The sequence below is a fragment of the Drosophila hydei genome, unplaced genomic scaffold, assembly GCF_003285905.1.
Source record: "Drosophila hydei strain 15085-1641.00,03,60 unplaced genomic scaffold, DhydRS2 tig00000063-arrow-pilon, whole genome shotgun sequence".
In the NCBI taxonomy this organism is placed as follows: Eukaryota; Metazoa; Arthropoda; class Insecta; order Diptera; family Drosophilidae; genus Drosophila; species Drosophila hydei.
Genome location: NW_022045657.1, coordinates 9,043,857 through 9,061,855, shown reverse-complemented (window position 1 = coordinate 9,061,855; position 17,999 = coordinate 9,043,857). Strand labels below are relative to the sequence as shown.

The 17,999-nt window shown below is 39.7% G+C and overlaps 4 protein-coding genes and 2 non-coding genes across 8 annotated transcripts in view; 1 reads left to right on the top strand and 5 right to left on the bottom strand.

Annotated features, from left to right (window-relative positions):
• Positions 1–17,999, top strand: part of LOC111602942 (extracellular sulfatase SULF-1 homolog) — a 35,148-nt gene that overhangs the window by 9,617 nt on the left and 7,532 nt on the right. The window lies entirely within an intron of this gene.
• LOC111602943 (probable glucose transporter HXT5) lies at positions 1,444–4,167 on the bottom strand. The gene is made up of 4 exons (XM_023320304.2): positions 4,153–4,167; positions 3,746–3,982; positions 2,771–2,943; positions 1,444–2,709 (listed from the first exon to the last, which is right to left on the bottom strand). The coding sequence occupies exons 2-4, from the start codon at positions 3,933–3,935 to the stop codon at positions 1,582–1,584; spliced, it is 1,491 nt and encodes a 496-aa protein (XP_023176072.2). The 5' UTR covers positions 3,936–3,982; positions 4,153–4,167; the 3' UTR covers positions 1,444–1,581.
• Positions 4,930–6,738, bottom strand: LOC111602944 (probable polyol transporter 3). The gene is made up of 3 exons (XM_023320305.2): positions 6,535–6,738; positions 6,142–6,314; positions 4,930–6,082 (listed from the first exon to the last, which is right to left on the bottom strand). The coding sequence occupies exons 1-3, from the start codon at positions 6,701–6,703 to the stop codon at positions 4,949–4,951; spliced, it is 1,476 nt and encodes a 491-aa protein (XP_023176073.2). The 5' UTR covers positions 6,704–6,738; the 3' UTR covers positions 4,930–4,948.
• Positions 7,905–9,580, bottom strand: LOC111602946 (sugar transporter ERD6-like). The gene is made up of 3 exons (XM_023320306.2): positions 9,428–9,580; positions 9,103–9,275; positions 7,905–9,038 (listed from the first exon to the last, which is right to left on the bottom strand). Exons 1-3 carry the CDS (start codon positions 9,543–9,545, stop codon positions 7,905–7,907), a joined length of 1,425 nt encoding a protein of 474 aa, XP_023176074.2. The 5' UTR covers positions 9,546–9,580.
• On the bottom strand, positions 11,864–11,936 carry Trnav-aac. The gene has a single exon. It is a non-coding gene; the product is annotated as a tRNA-Val (tRNA).
• Positions 12,023–12,095, bottom strand: Trnaf-gaa. The gene has a single exon. It is a non-coding gene; the product is annotated as a tRNA-Phe (tRNA).

Genomic DNA, 17,999 nt, shown 5'->3' with positions numbered 1-17,999 from the left:
TGCTGTGAAAGCTGGAAACATCGGGCTAACAACATTTTTGCACGCATTTTGCAGCTTGTCGATTCGATTTAATTCAATTGGCCAGCAGATTTTTCCCCATCTTGGCCGGCATCAATGCCGTCGTGTGTATGTGAGCCATTTAGGGGCATTGAATACTTTTCCCAGCTGTGGTTGGGCAACTGTTTGTGGCTGCTGCAATGGTCCTTTATTGCCATTCCTTCATTAGGTCCGCATCTTGTAGATATTTTAATGCAATTTTTATGCGCATTTCTGCGCACTGTAATGTGTGGCTTCGATGGCTTCTGTCTTACAACCATTCACAATAATTTCAATTGTAATTCATGAGGCATTTGTATCGAAAGCGCCTTTGGCCAGTGTCTAGCAAGAGCAACAGGAATGCTCTTGAGATTCTTTTTTTCAGCTCTTCAATTGCTGTCAAACAGAAAATTTTAAGCCATAAAGCAAGGGCAATACAATTGAATAGTATATTTATACAAAATTTATATATATAATTCATATTGATTTAAAAAATATATATATAATTCACATTTTATTAAGGTTGATTATTAAGTTGATTTTCTTTATATTTTTAATAAGAAATAAAATGCAGATCCGTTGCCAAGAGAGTTTCTTCTACCATGGCTAACAGATGTCGTTGAAGTCAAAATCATATAAGAAGAAGTTAGTAAAAGACGCCAGACTCTAATCTACTAAGTCTAAGACAGCAGCTGTAGCCAACAAACTAAATCCAATGAACACATTAAATTATGCATGAAACCCATCTGATCCACAGACATGTCATAAACACACATTAAATGTTGACAGCAAGTTTGAAGCTTCACAAATTAAAAGACATTAATGTGTCAAAATTAGTAGAGCCTAGCATCGAGAGCCGATATTGCTGCTAAACAAACTATAAAGCTCTATGGGTAGAAAATAATGCCAAACAGTTCACAAGTCCGAGGAAGTTTATCCCGCTCGCACATCCAGTGGAGACATAAATTAGTTTATAACAAAAATGAAAAGAGAGAAAAAAACCGCAACGACCGGCGGCTTATAAAAATAGTCTTCATTGGCTGCGTTGTGTGAAAATTAACAGCATCAAGCATTCGAGAAGGCATAAATTTAAATAAAAGTCGAAAAAATGAAACAGCTGCTAGCAAATGGGAGAAGCAGCCAGCTATGAATATTGCAGTCGAGTGCAGCCGACTGCGTAATACTCGTTCATGGTTATAGCTGAAACTATAAAGATAGCCGAGCTGGTTTATTTCCTAAATGAGCTCAGTATTTATGCATTCGCATTGTTGTTAAATATTCAAATTATAATATTTAATATACTTAAGATCAGTGCACTCCAAACTATATGAGCAAGTATCAATATCCAAATAGGCCTTAGTAGACTCCATGCTTTTGGAATACGAAATGCTATTCAGAAATTTGTGGTAATGTCTAAAACAATTTATTGTCTACTGTATTGTTACATTTTCTTTGAGGAAGTACTCGGGGGATGTGTTGCTTAAGGGACAACATACGAATGAGAATGCGGGTTCAAATCCATTGATACTTTGATTATGCTTCAGCTTAGTGAGCCATAACATCGTGAACTCGACAGAAACGTTCGGTCGCTTGTCGGAGCGACAAGCCCCGTGTCTCTGGCATCAGCACGGCAAAGATAATTAGGCACACGATCAGGACAATGCCCACAGCCAGGAAGTATGGGTAGTAAAAGCTTAAACTTGTTGAAAACGTCTCAATAACAATTATGTGAATCACCTGCTCGATGCAGACGATCAGGCCAATGAGCAGAGCCTTCACTTTCATGGGGAACGCCTCACCCAAGTAGGTGGGCGTGCAGCAAATAAAGAGCCCGGCAAAGAACTGGAAGCTCATGGACAAGCGACAGACCTGGCTCATATAATACCAGCTTATCGTATTATTCACGTCGGAATAGATGCCCGCCATTCCCAGCGTCAGACCAGCCATGCACACCAGCCCCAAGAGCGAGACGAACTTGCGTCCCACCTTGTCTAGGAGAGCCATGGAAAAGAACGTGCCAAACCAGCGCAGTAGGCCCCATACAACAATGGGCCAGTTCAGGGCTAATTCAGCAACAACTGTGCTGGTTATCATACTGGCGCTCAAGGGCAATGAAAATGTGAGGGGCACAAGACAGCGACTGAAGAGCATTTTGATGAAGGGCATTACGGAGCTTGCCAATTGTTGTCCAGTGCTCTGGCTTGAACCCACGGATACATAGTGCTTAGCTTCCTCAAAAGCTGCTTTACAGGCTTCAGAAGATTTACTGCTGGAGAGAAGCATTGCCTGGAGTGTATGCGCTTTTTCCTCATTATTTCTGCGTAGATAAAAGATAGGCGACTCGATGGATACGACCACGGCGCCTGTGGCAACCAAAGAAAACACAATGCCAAAAATGCCATGCGCACAATTGGCATCGATACTTGAAGAAGCGTCCCACTGTGTGTCAATGATCACCTGGATGGCGATGCCCAAAGCCAAGCCGTACTGCTCCAAGGCACACCACCATCCACGGCTGTTGGGTAACGAAATTTCCGAGTTGTGTATGATGAAGGCAACAGTTATCAGCCCAATGCCCGCTCCGCCCAGATAGCGTGCTGCTATAAGCGCATTGTACTCGGCTGTACTGACAAATATAATTCCATCAATCATTTGCAGGAGTCCGCCTAAGCTCTGAACCAAAATAGAAGCATAAGAATATTTTTGTTTCATTACATTTCATTTTCATGCTCACATAGTACACCCACTTGGGAATGTGGACAATGGACAAGGCTGCTACAATAGCTCCAATTATGACGCCAAGGGACCAACTGTACTGCATCTCCGTAGTTTCGGCTAGCCCTGTTACTAAATTCCAGCCCAGACCCTGAGCCATATCCATTCCGCCATATGCAAACAAGAAAATGCCTGTGATAAACATATTTTGTCTCTTAGATATTTGATCGAAATATGCTTGAAATAATGGAGAATATATAAAAGAACTAAAGGATCTTGATCTACTGGAAAATAAAATAAAATTATTTACAATATTAATTGACGATATGAGAAATGATTCTATAGTTTGGAAAGCTTATAAGTTATACCATATGTTATTAAGCCATATTACTTCATATATGTGTAACAGAGCATAACTTTGGCTATCATAACTTAAATTGTTAAATCAAACATAGTTGACCTTTTTAGATACACCTTGAAATTGCAAATGGCAAATTAGATTATTAATAAATACATTTTACATTGTTATATTTTATTGAGTCACTCGTATATCTATTATTAGTCGGCCTTACTGATTTTTTGACAAGCAAGGGGAGTTTTTTACACTTGTGATAAGAAATATTAGAAACGTGTTAAGATTTTTATGTTTCTTCTTATGTTTTAAGCAAAGGATAATATCTTAATTATAGAATAGTCATAGAAGCAATATATAGAATTTCTGATTTGTTAAGCTATATATATTATTTTGTATACATAATTTATAGTGCAATGCAGTTACATATATACGATACAATATGACAAATAATATAAGCTAGGTGGCTTTATTATTTAGATATGATAACACAATATCGGCTCTTTTATGCAAGAAGAAGACATTTTTGTAGCTGCATATGTGCGACAGTTGTAGACTTAAATTACTTTAATTTCTTGTATTTTATAATATATTCATAGATGATCTACTAGTTAGTATTACTGTTAAGTATATTCTTCTCACCTGCAATGGCGGTGTGGGCATTATGCTTGCGGACTTGTCGAGTTTGCACAGTAACATAGGTGGTTGGTGTTGGCAAAGGCGCAGGTCCTGTGGTCACATAGGTCACCTGTGTTGGCTTTGGCTCGTTTGTGGTCACATAGGTCACCTGTGTTCGCTGTGGCTCGTTTGTGGTCACATAGGCGATAGTCATTTTGTTGCACTTGACTCGATTAAGATTCGTTCGTAACTGACTTCACACTGACAATTCGTTCAAATTTATGTGGAAAACAAAGGAAAAGTGCGTTATCATTATCTAATTAGAGATAATGTATAAATATTGTAATCAGCGTGTGCTTGGTGGTCTTTTTCGGCCCCTTGGTCAACCCTGTTTTGATTTTGATTCATTATTGGCAGGGCCTGTATCTTACCAAGAAAATATTACGCTTGCCTAATTGACTCACTCATATAGATATAAATATATTTATATTATACTTATATAGTATAATAAATATATTTATATCTATATGAGTGAAATTTTTATGATTGCTAGAGCACGGATTCTCTATATTAGTTCTCGAAGTGTTTGCTTTACCGTCTTACGATCCGTATTAACAGAGCCTGTTAATGTCTGGAGAGACTGACAGCTGGTATTATCCGATTGAGTTTCCGTCTTTGTTGTGTCCCTTATTGCGAAAGAGACAAATATTGCTGTTGCCAAACGTAGTCAGTACTGAGTGAGAGCGGGGTGGCTATTCAAGGCATTCTGATAGGATCGGTATGATTGTCAGTGGATGTAGACTAGACTAGACTAGAAATTAAAAAAGCAAATCGTGAAAGAGCACATCGGACATTCGTTCTCCTCTCTCTCTCTCGTCCACCTCTCACAATCAAGCAAAATTTATTCCCAGTTAACGCATCTTCCCCCCTTTGATATATAAGCAGATTGTGTAATATTATTTCAGATAACATAGAGTTTTTATTAAATGTATATTTTTTTATTTTGTACATAATATTTTTATTATTATTATATGCGGTTTATAAATCAGTGTAATTTGTAGCAATAATTTATAAGAGCCTTGAATAATATTAGGGTTAATAAGCCGTGAATGAATAAGTGTTAGAAAGCTTCAGATTGTTCGTGAATTTTTTCATTGCTTATCAGATAACAGAAAGAAAACAAATTTGAATGTGTCAAATATGCTTGACCTGAATGGAAGCTGCTTCTTAGTAGGACATCACGTCAAAGTAGCGACAGAAACGATCGGTGGCCTGTCGGAGGGACATGCCTCGAGTTTCGGGCATCAAGACGGCAAATATGATCAGACTCACTACCAATATAACACCCACGCCGACAAAGTATTGGAAGTAGCAGTTATAGGTCTTTCCGAATGTGACGATCACAATGATGTGAATCACCTGCTCCAGACACACAACAAAGCCAATTAGGAAAGGCTTCACCTTCATGGGGAAAGCCTCGCCCAAGTAGGATGGAGTGCTGATGACAAATATGCCTGCAAAGATCTGGAACGCCAAGGAGACACGAGATACTTCCGCCATATAATAAGTGTTTGACATTTGTGGATCATGTGTAAAGATGCCAGCCAGAGCGAGCATAAGAGCTGCCATGCACAGGAGTCCCACCAGCGAAATGAACTTGCGGCCGAGCTTATCCACAATGCCAATTGCGATGAGTACTCCAATGAAGCGCAAAATGGGCCACAAAATCAAGGGCCAGCTGTACATGGTGTCCTTCCAGACCGCAGTGCTGTTCAACATGGCAGCGCTGAGCGGATACGAGAAGGAAAACGCCACAAGGCAGCGACTGAAGAGCATTTTTATGAAGGGCATTCCAGATGCCGCGAACTGTTCACCAAAGCTTCGGCTGTTGCTTTCCATGACGTAGCCCTTTGCCTCGGCAAAGATTGCCTCATATATTTCCGTTGGCACATTGGTGCCCAGCAGCTGAGTTTGACAGGTGCGCGCCGCATCTTCGTTATTACTGCGAAGATAGAAGATCGGAGACTCAACAGACATAGCCACGGTGCCGGTGGCCAAGACAGTAAAGATAATGCCAATGATTCCATGCGCCGTATTGATGTTAATACTGGACGCAAAATTCCATTGCGAGTCCATCAGCACCTGAATGAGTATGCCCAGGGACAAGCCGAACTGCTCCAAGCCGCACCACTTGCCACGCGAATTGCCCAGAGTTACCTCCGAGTTGTGTATGATGAAGGCCATTGTGATCAGTCCCATGCCCACTCCGCCCACATAGCGAGCCGCTCTTATGGGGTTATACTTGTATGGAGCACTGACAAAGATGACCGCATCGATGAACATCATGACTCCTCCCAGTAGCTGGTGAAGAAACGATTCATAGAAGTTCAGTTTCTATAACTCTGAGATCTGTGACTCACATAGAAATATTTCTTTGGTACATGAGTCACTGCAAAAGCCGCGACAAAGGCTCCTATTATAACACCAATGAACCAACAGTAGTTCATCTCAGGAGTAGACGAAATTCCGGTGTCCAAATTCCATATCAGACCCTGGGCCATATCCATGCCGCCATAGGTGAAAAGTAGGAATCCTAAGGAAACCGAATTGTATTAGTATCACTAATCGAAGGCATTGACATCAGTCCACTTAGACTGAGACTGAACCCGAGTCTAATTAATAGTTTTTAACTATATAATTAGTACATTACTACACGTATTGCATAACCATAAAAATAATTGTCTGATTTCTTATCAGGAATTTAGTCACATATTTAAATTTTTCCCTTGGGCGTTTCCACTCTGGCGACTTACCAACGGTTGCAGAGTGGGCATTGTGTCCATTTGTCCAACGGTTGTAACCGCGCTGGGTTCGGGGATCTTCGATTACATCGATGTAGGTGAGCTGCGGCTGTGGAGCGCTTGTGGCTACAAAGGTCGGCTTGGCACCTGGCGCTTGACCGCTGATTATTATGGTAGCCATTTGGACGCGCGTAGAAGCGAACTGGCTCTACTAAACGTTTGTGCAAAACTAATTTGAAGTAGATAATTTTTGCGTTTTTGTATTACTATAACAAAGAATTCGTTATCTATATAAAATTTCTGATATTAAAGATATTATGAACAATTTATTTTGTGCTCTTCGAACAAGTTATCTATAGTATCTGTGGCTACCGTTGGCAGGTGAGATATGATCGTGATTCACTTTGGCTTGTCCATTCTTAAGCGAAGTCCCCACACACAATATTCGGAATGCTGATAACACAAGTTAAAGTTTACGAGTTGTCTTTATTTATGTATGCAGAAGAGGGACAAATGGCACTGTGACTCACTAAATTCTCCAGAGTTCATGCTCGCTGCTGGGGGACACCTTTGCTGAATCAGCACAAATCGCTTGCTGTCATTGGCCAATGATGTCCTAATTAAGACTGATTAGCTACTTGAATCGTAACTGATCACATCTTACAATCTACACGAAAGGCTTGTGTTGGAGTTCTTCTAATTGGAAGTGTCTGACTGAAAGTCGAAATAAATATTCAAATATTCCATCAAAGCCAGAAGAACTTCATTGAAACTAATTTTTAGAAGGAAGTTAAAATATGCCTAGCAGCACCTCTGAGCTGGAGTCAGGGTATCTTCTAGTCGAGTAGTAAAGTGTTGACTTTCACTTATTTATGTTGGCAATGCCCCCAAATGTCTGCCATACTCACTTAATGTGCACAAATCTTAAATAATCCATAGATAACAAAAATATATGTTAGTTATTGACCATGTGTGAGGTTATCAAAGCCAACTAAATAAAAATGATATATTTCTAATATTTCTTGTATTTAAAAAATTAAATTAAATAAATAGCAAATGTAATATTGTAAGTCTTCGGCAGACTTTAAATACTGCAAGCTTTAGCTCTATCTTTACAAATTGTTCTGCCTACGAAAGGTTCTTCGAACCGGCGACTTAGTCAATGCATTCAATGTTCATATATATTTTTAGAAATACAGCAATGTTTTGTATGATTTCTTCATCTTCATTTGAAATCTTTCTTACAATTACTTATCGCTTAATAAAATTAAAAACTAGATATCTTAGCTGGATATATATATCATTTAGGCAATATCTGAGACTTCAGTTGTACAATTGTATCATAGCTAGTTGGCCTAGTCTGCTTCGTTTTCCAAGCCTCGCTAATGGGCCAAAATGTCATGAAGGTGCCGGAAGCGATGGCCAGCTTCTCGTAACGTTGTCTTTTTCGTTTCTGGCAGCATTACCAAGAGGATAAGCATGCTTATCAGCAGGATAATGCCGACGCCCAGATAGTATTGATAGAAGCTGTTTGCCTCATTTTTGAAGGTGACAATCACAATTATGTGAATCAGTTGCTCGATGCACACGATAAAGGCAATGAGGAAAGGCTTGATGCGCATGGGGAATGCCTCTCCCATGTAAGCAGGGGTGCATGCAACGAAGAGGCCAGCGAACATTTGGAAGGCCATGGAAATGCGACATACCTGCGCCATATAGTATGGACTTATCGTATAAGCGTAGTTCGAGTAGAGGCCAGCCATGCCCAGCATCAACCCAGCCATGCAAACAAGGCCAAGCATTGCGAGGAGCTTGCGGCCCAGCTTGTCCATAACTAGGATGGAAATGAGAGTTCCGATCCAACGTAAGAGTCTCCATACGATGATTGGCCAGCTGTATAGCGTGCCTTTCCAGACCGTACTGCTCGCAATAATTGTCTGAGTGAGCGGCATCGAGAAGCTAAATGCCACCAGGCAACGGCAAAAGAACATTTTAAAGAATGGAACCACGGAGACGACTAGATCGTGGCTTATGCTCTCATGTACACCCTCCGAGACGTAACGTTTGTTCTCTTCCAACAGCTCATTCTGCTCATTTGCGGTGGCTTCTTTGCTCATCAGCTGCCATTGGCAATCATTGGCCTTGTCGTAATCGTTGCGGCGCAGGTGAAAGATGGGCGACTCGACCGAAAGTATTATTACGGCAATGGCGATAATAGCAAACACAATTCCAATGATGCCATGCACTTGATTGTTTCCGATAGGTAGCGCCGGGTTCCACATTGAGTCCATGATCACCTGCACAGCTATGCCCAATCCCAGGCCAGATTGCTCCACGGCGCACCACTTGCCGCGAGCCTCGATTGGCGCCACCTCCGCGTTGTGTATTATAAAGGCCACCGTTATGAAGCCAATGCCAATGCCGCCAATATATCGAGCTGCTACCATAGCATCATAGTTATATGGTGCACTCACACAGATAATAGCATCGATCAACTGCAGCAGCGTTGCGAAAGCCTAGATATAGCATAACCATTGCTTAGGGGCAATCTTTTAAAACGTTTTTGATTTTCTAACTCACATAGAAAAAGGATTTGGGCAAGTGGCTAACTGTGAATGCTCCCAATATGGCTCCAATAATGACTCCAATGAACCAACAGAACGAAAATTGTTGTGTGTCCGCAATGCCTGTGTACAAATTCCAGCCAAGTCCCTGCGCCATGTCCATTCCTCCATAGGAGAACAAGACCATTCCTATGAATTAGATGAAATCAAAGTCAACTTTAGTCTTGATCCACTTTTAGATCTTCATAGATTTGATTGTATTTATAATTAGTTCTTCGAAAGACGACTTCTTTCGATGAGAATTGCTTTTAGTCCCATTTATTATTGTGCAAGCCATTCACCTGTTATGATGGAATGCAGTCGCTGACGATTGACACAGCAGCTCTGCAATTTGCTCTCAGGTCGAGTGTTACTCCCCATCTCTAAATACATATCTTGGTTGGTATCTCCCACAGCCATTTTATTTTCTGATTTGTTTTAGGTTCGTTCGATTCGATGGCTGTGCCAAAACTGATTTCCAATGGTCAAATAAATTTGTATTTATAAGCAAGGAACATCGATTGCATTGGCTATATTGATATCTGCCAATCGGAATCAATTCAGCCAAATAGATAACAGATATTAGACGGCGCACGGCAAACGGCAGACAGCAGAAGGCAGACGGCAGATAGCAGAGGTCGATTAATACTTAGCTCTGATTCATGCGACCTAAAGTTCGGCATTTTTTATGTGCAGACCCCACCTGAACTAAGCCCTTACGATTGATTTCGTAAATTTGATAATTATTGTGACTCACGGATTAAACTTTAATATTTGGGAAACGGCATAACTGAATCAGCGCACTTAACTTGGCTTAAAGATGTGTGTCAAAGCATTTAATAACTCTACTCTCACTTTATATATTTTAAGTTAAGTTAAGTTTTAAGTACTAATTATATATAATTATATATAATATAATAATAATAATATCTAATATATATATCTATATATTTGATTTTTTTGTGTACTCATTAATTGGTTTATATGAGAGCTTGGTTCGCTGAAAATTTATATAACTTTTAAGTTAACTTTTTACGGAATTTCACGAAATTTCATTAGCTCGTTATGAAGATGCTTTTAAGGTATCTCATAACATAAGTATTTCTACACTTATAATGTGATCCGATTTGCTTTCCTTTTCTAATCATTTTTAATCATAACTCCATGACCAAAGTCACCCAGTTTCGCTTATGCTCTAGAGGGAGTGCACTAAACAGCTTATTATCTATATTATATACAGCCAAGTGCCCAAAGGTAAGCGACTAAGCCTTGGTGTTTGGAATCAAAAAATAAAAACTTAAGCAACAGTTTGAGATGTATAAATTGCCCTAAGATCGCAGTAGTCGAGCATAAATATTGGCTTAGAGGTGTATTATAAGCTACGAGCTGTTCTATTATTAATGCACTTTAAAGTATTTATAATTTAGCAATGTACTTTGACTGTTGGGTGTTGCCACACCTTGATCCAACCCAGGCCACTTGAGCTGTGGCAAGTGCCTAATATGTATGGCAGCATGCAACATCTTCATTAGCTGAGAGCGCAAACAAACGTCATTAATGTTGCAACAACAGTCAGCACTCGGAGCCGAAGCAGCAGCCAAACAAGCCAACCAACATGCTTGAGGCGGCAATCTCAAGTGTTTGCTCGAGTTGTCTCGAATTGCGTAAAGTCTGCTCTAGAACAGCTCTAACTCCAATCCCAATTCAGACTCCATCGTTGCTGTAAGCCAATCTATCTTGTTGCGCATCAAACTGTCAAACCGTACACATGTCTCTGATGTGGCACTGCTGTGAGAGGCTGCTGGATGGTACTGAAGAGGGTGCAGGGTTGGGAATGCGAACTCTTGGCTGCTCCTAGTCATTTGTCACTGCTCGACAAATTAAGCAAATGTGACGCCAAATGGCCATCGCTTCCATATTCCATCTTCCATTTCCATCTTCGCAACGCGTCGCCTCGTATTTTGAGGCATTCAAGTACATTTTAATGAGTTTATGCACCAAGCAGTCTAATGGCTCAAAAATTATGAGCGCCGCATCAAGTGGCACCAGCACGCCCATACGAGCACATATCAACATTAGCACATGGTACCCATAATTCACATTCAGACACAGATACAGAAATATAGATACTAATACAGCTAGCTGGAGACATCTGAGCACTTTGCATCAATTTCTGTATACATGCTCGTCTCGTCTCGTCTCAGCTCGTGTCGTGTCGTGTCTGTCTGTTTGTGTGTGCTTCAAGGAAGTGTCTGCCAGTGCCACTAATGGAGTCTAATTACCCCGACCGACAGGCGACGACCGATGCGGATCCCTCCCAGTGCCTTTGGCTAATAAAAGCATATTAAAACGTTTGTCGTTCTTATATACTTGACAGACAACCAGACAGATAGAAAACATTGGCGCTTGGCGCTTTGACTTTTGCCTCATTATTTATTTTCGTGCTATCCAAATACGGCGCAGACCGCAGATCGTCAGATTGCACATCACAGCCCGAATAATTGAACAGTTCTAGACATTAATGTGTAATGAGCATTTCCCTTGTGCTTGAATCGTTTTCATCAGAAGACTTTATGACTCGATGAATATCTTTTTATAAAGTGCGAGCTATCACAGTTTTATGCACTCCAAAATCTATTTTAATTAATTAAGTTATACTCGTAAAAAATACATAACAAAATAAAACATAATTTGTGTGTTGCCAAAAAAAAATGTATTTATAGAAAAAAAAATCGAATTGTTTCCGCCCGGGATCGAACCGGGGGCCTTCCGCGTGTTAGGCGGATGTGATAACCACTACACCACGGAAACTTGCTTGAATCAGGATTGAGCAAAACACAATTTAAAATGTCTAAATATAGAAGTTCAAAAAATAAATCAAAATAACAAAAAACGGATGCCGAAACCCGGGATTGAACCGGGGACCTTTAGATCTTCAGTCTAACGCTCTCCCAACTGAGCTATTTCGGCTGTTAGAAGTCCAGTGTCAAATGACTCATGAGCTCATAATGCAGGAATCAAAGCAAATAACGTCTAAATATGTATGTTCTCTGCAGGTTAAATAATACTTCACACTGGACTACATGGTTGAAGTCAAACAGTGTAAACAAATCTAAATAGAAAATGCTTGCGACGCCACATTTTATAAATAGACTGGCTATTTCTCATGCACAATATTACTTATATTCCACATATATCACATAAATCACTAAAAACACTTTTGCTTTATTTATGTGCACAGCTTTTGGTTCAAATTTAAGTTTTTTTATTTTTTATTTAGACAGACAGCCATGGGAATTGCGCTGACAGTTGCACGTCTTTATACATTTTGGCGCAGTTGGAAAACTTTGCAGCTGCAACATTTTCTCGCGCCTAAATGTAACCTGGTCTAACTGCGTCTTTTGATTATTTTGAGACATTTTAGACACATCAAACTATTTTTTCAAGTTGACATTTGTTTGCTGCATTTGCACAAAGATAATTTTCATAAAGTACAAACATTTTACAATATTTTTGCCAGAGAAAATGAACAAGCAAATCACACTTAGTCCACATGATATTTGATTGTAACTTTAATGATGCCTGTGCAAAATAAAATAAACATTTCATAGCCCATTTAATGCGAATCGTAGCGGACTATGTAGGTAAGTTAGTGCCACCTTTTTGGCAATCTCTCAAAATCTGCTTTCTCGCAACCCACAGCCAAACACAAATAGTGATAAAATAAGCCTGGGTCAAGCTCAAAATATTTGCAATTTTCCATTCATTTAATATTTCCTTTTTTAATATAATTTTTTATTCTTTATATTATTATTTATAAATTGCAGCTCGATTGGGATTTTAATCATTTAAAAGTGGCCTCAATAGTTAGGTTTTCTTATCAGTATAAGTTGATATAAAATGAATAGGTACACAATTCTTTTATGAGTAACCGAATTAATGTTTCTTATAATAAACTGAAACTATCATAGCCGTATAAACGGCGTTTGATCACCCATGCTCGTTTCTTATATGATCTGTGAGGAAGCTGCTTAATGCTTATTAATGTGCCCCGCTTCATGTGGCATGCTTATAAGAACGAAAGAAGTCAGATTGAAGGCCAGCCAATGGCCGAGGCTCCTTTTCCAGTTGTGTCATCGGTGCGGCTCGTGTCCCTCACTTCGATTGCCCTGGGGCCGAGTGTCGACAAGTGGTTGAATCACCTGATACATATATGTTGTATGATCACTTTTAGGGTCGCTCGTTTCTCCTGTTCTTTTGTATACACGTATTTTTTGTGTGTAACTAATGCGGCTTCCGTTTGACGCCCCGTACTGAAAGCTGAACCCTGACGGCCATTAGCATTCTCAGGGTCGGGGAAAGGTTTGTTGTCGCCGTCGCTGTCGTCGTCGGCGTGGAGAGCAGCCTCAGCTTTGCAAATGATTCATATTCTTGAAAGCTGATCGCAGTAGCAGTCGAAATTCTTTAGAAAACCCAACCAGCGCCACGCCCACCTAGCAGCTATGATTTATGGACGGCCCACAAAGCCAATCTGCGCTCTATCCAGTTGTTGACCAGGGCATTTAGTCCAAGGTAAGCAACTTTTCAATAGTCGTCGAATTTGTTGTTTTCGGTGTCATCAGCAGAATGTGCATAGCCGAGAGGGGTCGGGTCTGTGCGTGTCTCTGTCTGTCTGGAAGCGTTTTTGTTGCTGCGACTATTTACAGCAGCTTCAAATGCTGCAACGACAATGGAGACAGACAGACAACATTCCTGTGATATGTCACGAGAATTTTTAACATTTGCACTAGAATTTCTATTTTAGTTGAGCTTCCTCTCGCTCTCGCTCTCGCTCTCGCTCTCTCTCTAGCTCTCGCGCTCGCTCTTGCTCCTACCTACCTAAGCTGGCGAACCGCAGATTTCAATTTGGATTTGTTTCACAAAATCATTCGTTATTTCATTTTGTATTTCCAAGTGTGTAAATCTCACCAGCTGAGAGAGTGGGATGATATGAGGAGACTTGTTGTTAGTTTAGTTTCATACTTTAATATATAGTTTATGCTCGGTATTTGCATCGATTTTATGCCACATTCCTTAGCTCTGTAAGCTTAGGCAGACGGAAATGCGGCGAATCTACCTTCCATGCATTGCCCCACATATTTGTCACATGTCCAAGTTGTCAGAGACTTCAGTCGGTCATATGCAAATGTCAGGCAACTTTGCGAAAGTCCTTTACCAAACAAGTCCTTTTTGAATGTAAATTGACAAACTGTGCTGCAAAACCGCAGTTGAGTTTGCAGCTAGAAGGATTGTTTTAGATTTTTTTGTTTTTCAATTTAGTGAAAATGTTTCGTTTATTTTTGCATATTTTTTTTGTGCAACTGTAACATGACTTTTCGCTGTCACTGTGCTCGTATGTGTGTTTGCTAGTTCGTTGTTGCAGCAAATTGTGTAAGCCTTTAAGTGGGTCACTATTTGATTTGATTTGTTTATAGCACCGCAGCAACAATAACCACAGCTGGAATAGGGTTGGTCCTAGCCGTATATCTGTCCCAATGTTCGCCGGTAATTGGCCAACTGTGTCGTGGCAAAGGAACATAGAACAGCGTTTCCTCTATGCAATTAGTCAGTATTCAAATTTGTCTGACGAGACTTAGCCAGCAGCGGCAACAACAATTTTGGTGGCTTGCACCAGGCCATTGGCTGCAGCTGTTGCCGTTGCCATTTGACCTTTGCTAAAGCTAACGTGCATATTATTATAAAAGCAGAAAGCCTTCAGGCAATCAGCTTCTAATTGCCGCCAATGCATAGATTTTTTAATATTTATCTTATTTCAGCTGGCGAAAAGTCAAAATGTCAGCTGCAAGCAAAATTAATAAATTACACGATGTTAAAGTAGCCGCAAAGCTGTTGACGTTGCAAATATTTTCAAATATATTTTCATGAGTACAAATTTAAAATTTATTTCACAATTTGTAATTAACCAATTTCAAATAAAAATTTGAAAATAATTTTCACTTCTTGGTAACTAAAAGTTAAAAGTTAAATTAAAAACTTTAAGATATGATAAATATAATTATGTTAATATTATATGATATGAAATTGAGTTGGGTTTGCTGAGTAATGAACTGAACTGAAGCGAAACTTATTGTTATCGAATGGGTCTAAAACTAAGTAAGAATATTTTAAGGCATGATTAAATTGAGAGAGATAATCCTATGGCGGAGCAAAGAGAGAAGGGTATTTAATAGTCCACAACATTTACTCCAAAAGTCCATATTGTTGATATTTTGCAGCGAAAAGATTTATTTGGGCACATTCCAAACAATTTGTAGCCATTATAAATGTATGCTTGAGTCCCTAGCCGCGCGCTTTCAAACCATTCAAATTTGAATGGAAACATTCAATTCGTATTTATGTTTTATTTTTGTTAACAAATTAATTTCGCTGCTGCGTTGCCCACACGTACACACACGCACACACAGTTGTTGTGTGTGTCTGACACTTGTCTGAAAATCCGAGCGTGTGCCAAAGTCATTCATTGAGCAGGTTTTGTATTTCTCTTTCGTTTTTGTACTTAAACAAATCACCAATAAATTTCAAATATTTTATTTCATAATTTTTCAGTAGCTCTCAGCTACATACCCTGTAAAAAGTTATATAAATATGATAAAATTGAACAAATTTTAAACATTATCAAGCTCTCAGTTCTTTTGGTAAAGTATTCAGTTCGAGATTAAGTTTATATAGATTAGAAGCTTAATTAGTATGTATATAAATGTATTTGTAATAAAATACATAATATCTGGCAATCGATCACTTCACTCTTGCAGCGATAGTTATTTAATAAACAGCTGAAAGCAGCCTTCATTTGGATACTCTGTTTTGTAAAGCTGCAAAGGCGTATTAGCATTTAGTGTGAGATATTTTGGATCTATTGTTAATAACAAATTGACAGAAGCTTAGACCAGCGAGCAAATATGAAATAAATCTTAAATAATGACTGACTCAACTTAGGTATTCATAGCCATAATAACTGTCTTATGCGAGTCGCCTTTAACTCTTCTGCAAAGCGTCGACGCGCCTTGGACTACACCCAGATGGCATTTACTACACATTACCAAGTTGTTTATGTTCTTATGAATGTTGTGGGCTGGCATAACTCGGAGTTCGAAGTGGAAGATGTTGGCTGAGTATGTGGTCGTGGGCGTAGGCGTGTCCGGCAGCCCACACCTCCCTCGTGGCAAGCGTTGCTTTTTTGCAAATAGTTAGTTAAGCGTTAAATTGAGTTGGCACCGAGATTCCTATTCCGTCACTGCGTGCAGCCATTCCTTAACTGGCCAGCCTGCTTAATTGCCTAATTAAGCACTGAGATGGATGCAGCTGGAGGAGCTGTGGCAGCCCACGCGGCTAGCTCCAAAATTGCAGACTGTTTGACTGCGCCACGGCTCATCTGTCAGCTGTGGTAAAGATTGCCCCAATGCGATCCATTTGCAAAGCACTTGCCCACTCTTGGCGAAGAACTGTCTGCACACGCGAGTCGCTGACATGTACGCTAATGAGCCATGAGTCGAATCCTACGGCAGCTGCCTGCTGCCTGCTCGAGTGGATCGGACAGCTGCGTCGCTGATAAGCAAAATTTATCATTGAATGCAAACTGTCGCCTGGCTGTCGGATTAGCGGCGTCAAGAAGTCAACTGCCATTTATTTGCATATTCATAAATCTGAGCTAAGCACAGCCACAGCCCTGCCAGATCCGCGTTGCGTGCGCAGAATGCCTCCAGACTCAATTGGCATGGACTGTGCGCTAATTGAAATACATATGTATTTATTTGCATTTAATTGAATCCGCATCAGTCTGTCTGGTGGATGCTCTAGCTGCTGCTGCTGCTGCTGCAGTTACTGGCAGAGTGAGCCGCTTGTTTTGCTTTCTGCTGCGTAATCAACTAATGCTATAATCCGATATGCATCTCTTCAATTTGTCACGTACGTAGCAGAGTACAATCCGTCTTCAGGATGCCAAACATAGCGATTCCCTTGGTAAATGAACTTCTTAGAAATCTGATCATCTGCAACAACTTTTACTGATAACATAAGCGACTCTACACAGCCGTTACAATATGTTATACTTATCGTAATATAAAGTTCTGATAGTAAGAGAATATTTTGTTGAAATATTAATAGGACAATTTGCATCGGTTTTTATATGTGACTGCATCGCTCTTTAGCAAATAAAACCCTTTAATGAAATGATTTGCGCGCTTTGAGTTTGTATTGCAAGAGATGAAACTTATTTTCTTAAAGTGACAAACATATTTTAAATAATTCCTTAACACTAAAAGTGTTTTTTTTTTAAGTCATTAATTGATTTAACTGAGGTATATATAACACTAAGCTAAACCAAACTGTCCTAGCCAAAGCAGTTAAAAATTGCAGGTCAAAAAGTAATTAAGAGCTATAAAAAAAGAAGTGAAATTTTGTAATTTAAAGGCATGGAACTGTAGGCATTATAATTTTGGTATACATATACAATAGTTAGATAAAGGGGGAAATCTGGAAAGATAGCTGAAAAAGGCATAAATTCTCTTCTTGTTAAATTTCATTTGATGTGCCATACGAAGAGAAATGTTTATAATGTCAAAACCCTTCCGAATGGGCTTCAAGAAATGTCGAAATGTGGAAGTGCAGAAAAGCTACTACATTCAAGATGTTGTAATAAAATTTTACGAGCGCGTAGCAACTGGCAACAGCATTTTGGTCGTCTCGAAACTGAACAAAGAGAATAAACAAGACAGCCTAACAAACTAACAATATCCGGGCATAGCTGGCGCAGACTGAAGCCACTGAGAGAAGGACACAAAACAAATAAATATCAAGAGCCTCATGAATGAATCA

Bases quoted from the DNA above. Each gene is read 5' to 3' on its own strand.
- LOC111602943 (XM_023320304.2), bottom strand. From the start codon at position 3,935: ATGACTATCGCCTATGTGACCACAAACGAGCCACAGCGAACACAGGTG. The intron at 2,944-3,745 runs GTGAGAAGAATA...TGTTTATCACAG, and splicing joins TGCCCACACCGCCATTGCAG to GCATTTTCTTGTTTGCATAT. The intron at 2,710-2,770 runs GTGAGCATGAAA...ATTTTGGTTCAG, and splicing joins TTCCCAAGTGGGTGTACTAT to AGCTTAGGCGGACTCCTGCA.
- LOC111602946 (XM_023320306.2), bottom strand. From the start codon at position 9,545: ATGGCTGTGGGAGATACCAACCAAGATATGTATTTAGAGATGGGGAGT. The intron at 9,276-9,427 runs GTGAATGGCTTG...TCTAATTCATAG, and splicing joins ACTGCATTCCATCATAACAG to GAATGGTCTTGTTCTCCTAT. The intron at 9,039-9,102 runs GTGAGTTAGAAA...TGCTATATCTAG, and splicing joins TGCCCAAATCCTTTTTCTAT to GCTTTCGCAACGCTGCTGCA.
- LOC111602944 (XM_023320305.2), bottom strand. From the start codon at position 6,703: ATGGCTACCATAATAATCAGCGGTCAAGCGCCAGGTGCCAAGCCGACC. The intron at 6,315-6,534 runs GTAAGTCGCCAG...CGGTTTCCTTAG, and splicing joins TGCCCACTCTGCAACCGTTG to GATTCCTACTTTTCACCTAT. The intron at 6,083-6,141 runs GTGAGTCACAGA...TTTCTTCACCAG, and splicing joins TACCAAAGAAATATTTCTAT to CTACTGGGAGGAGTCATGAT.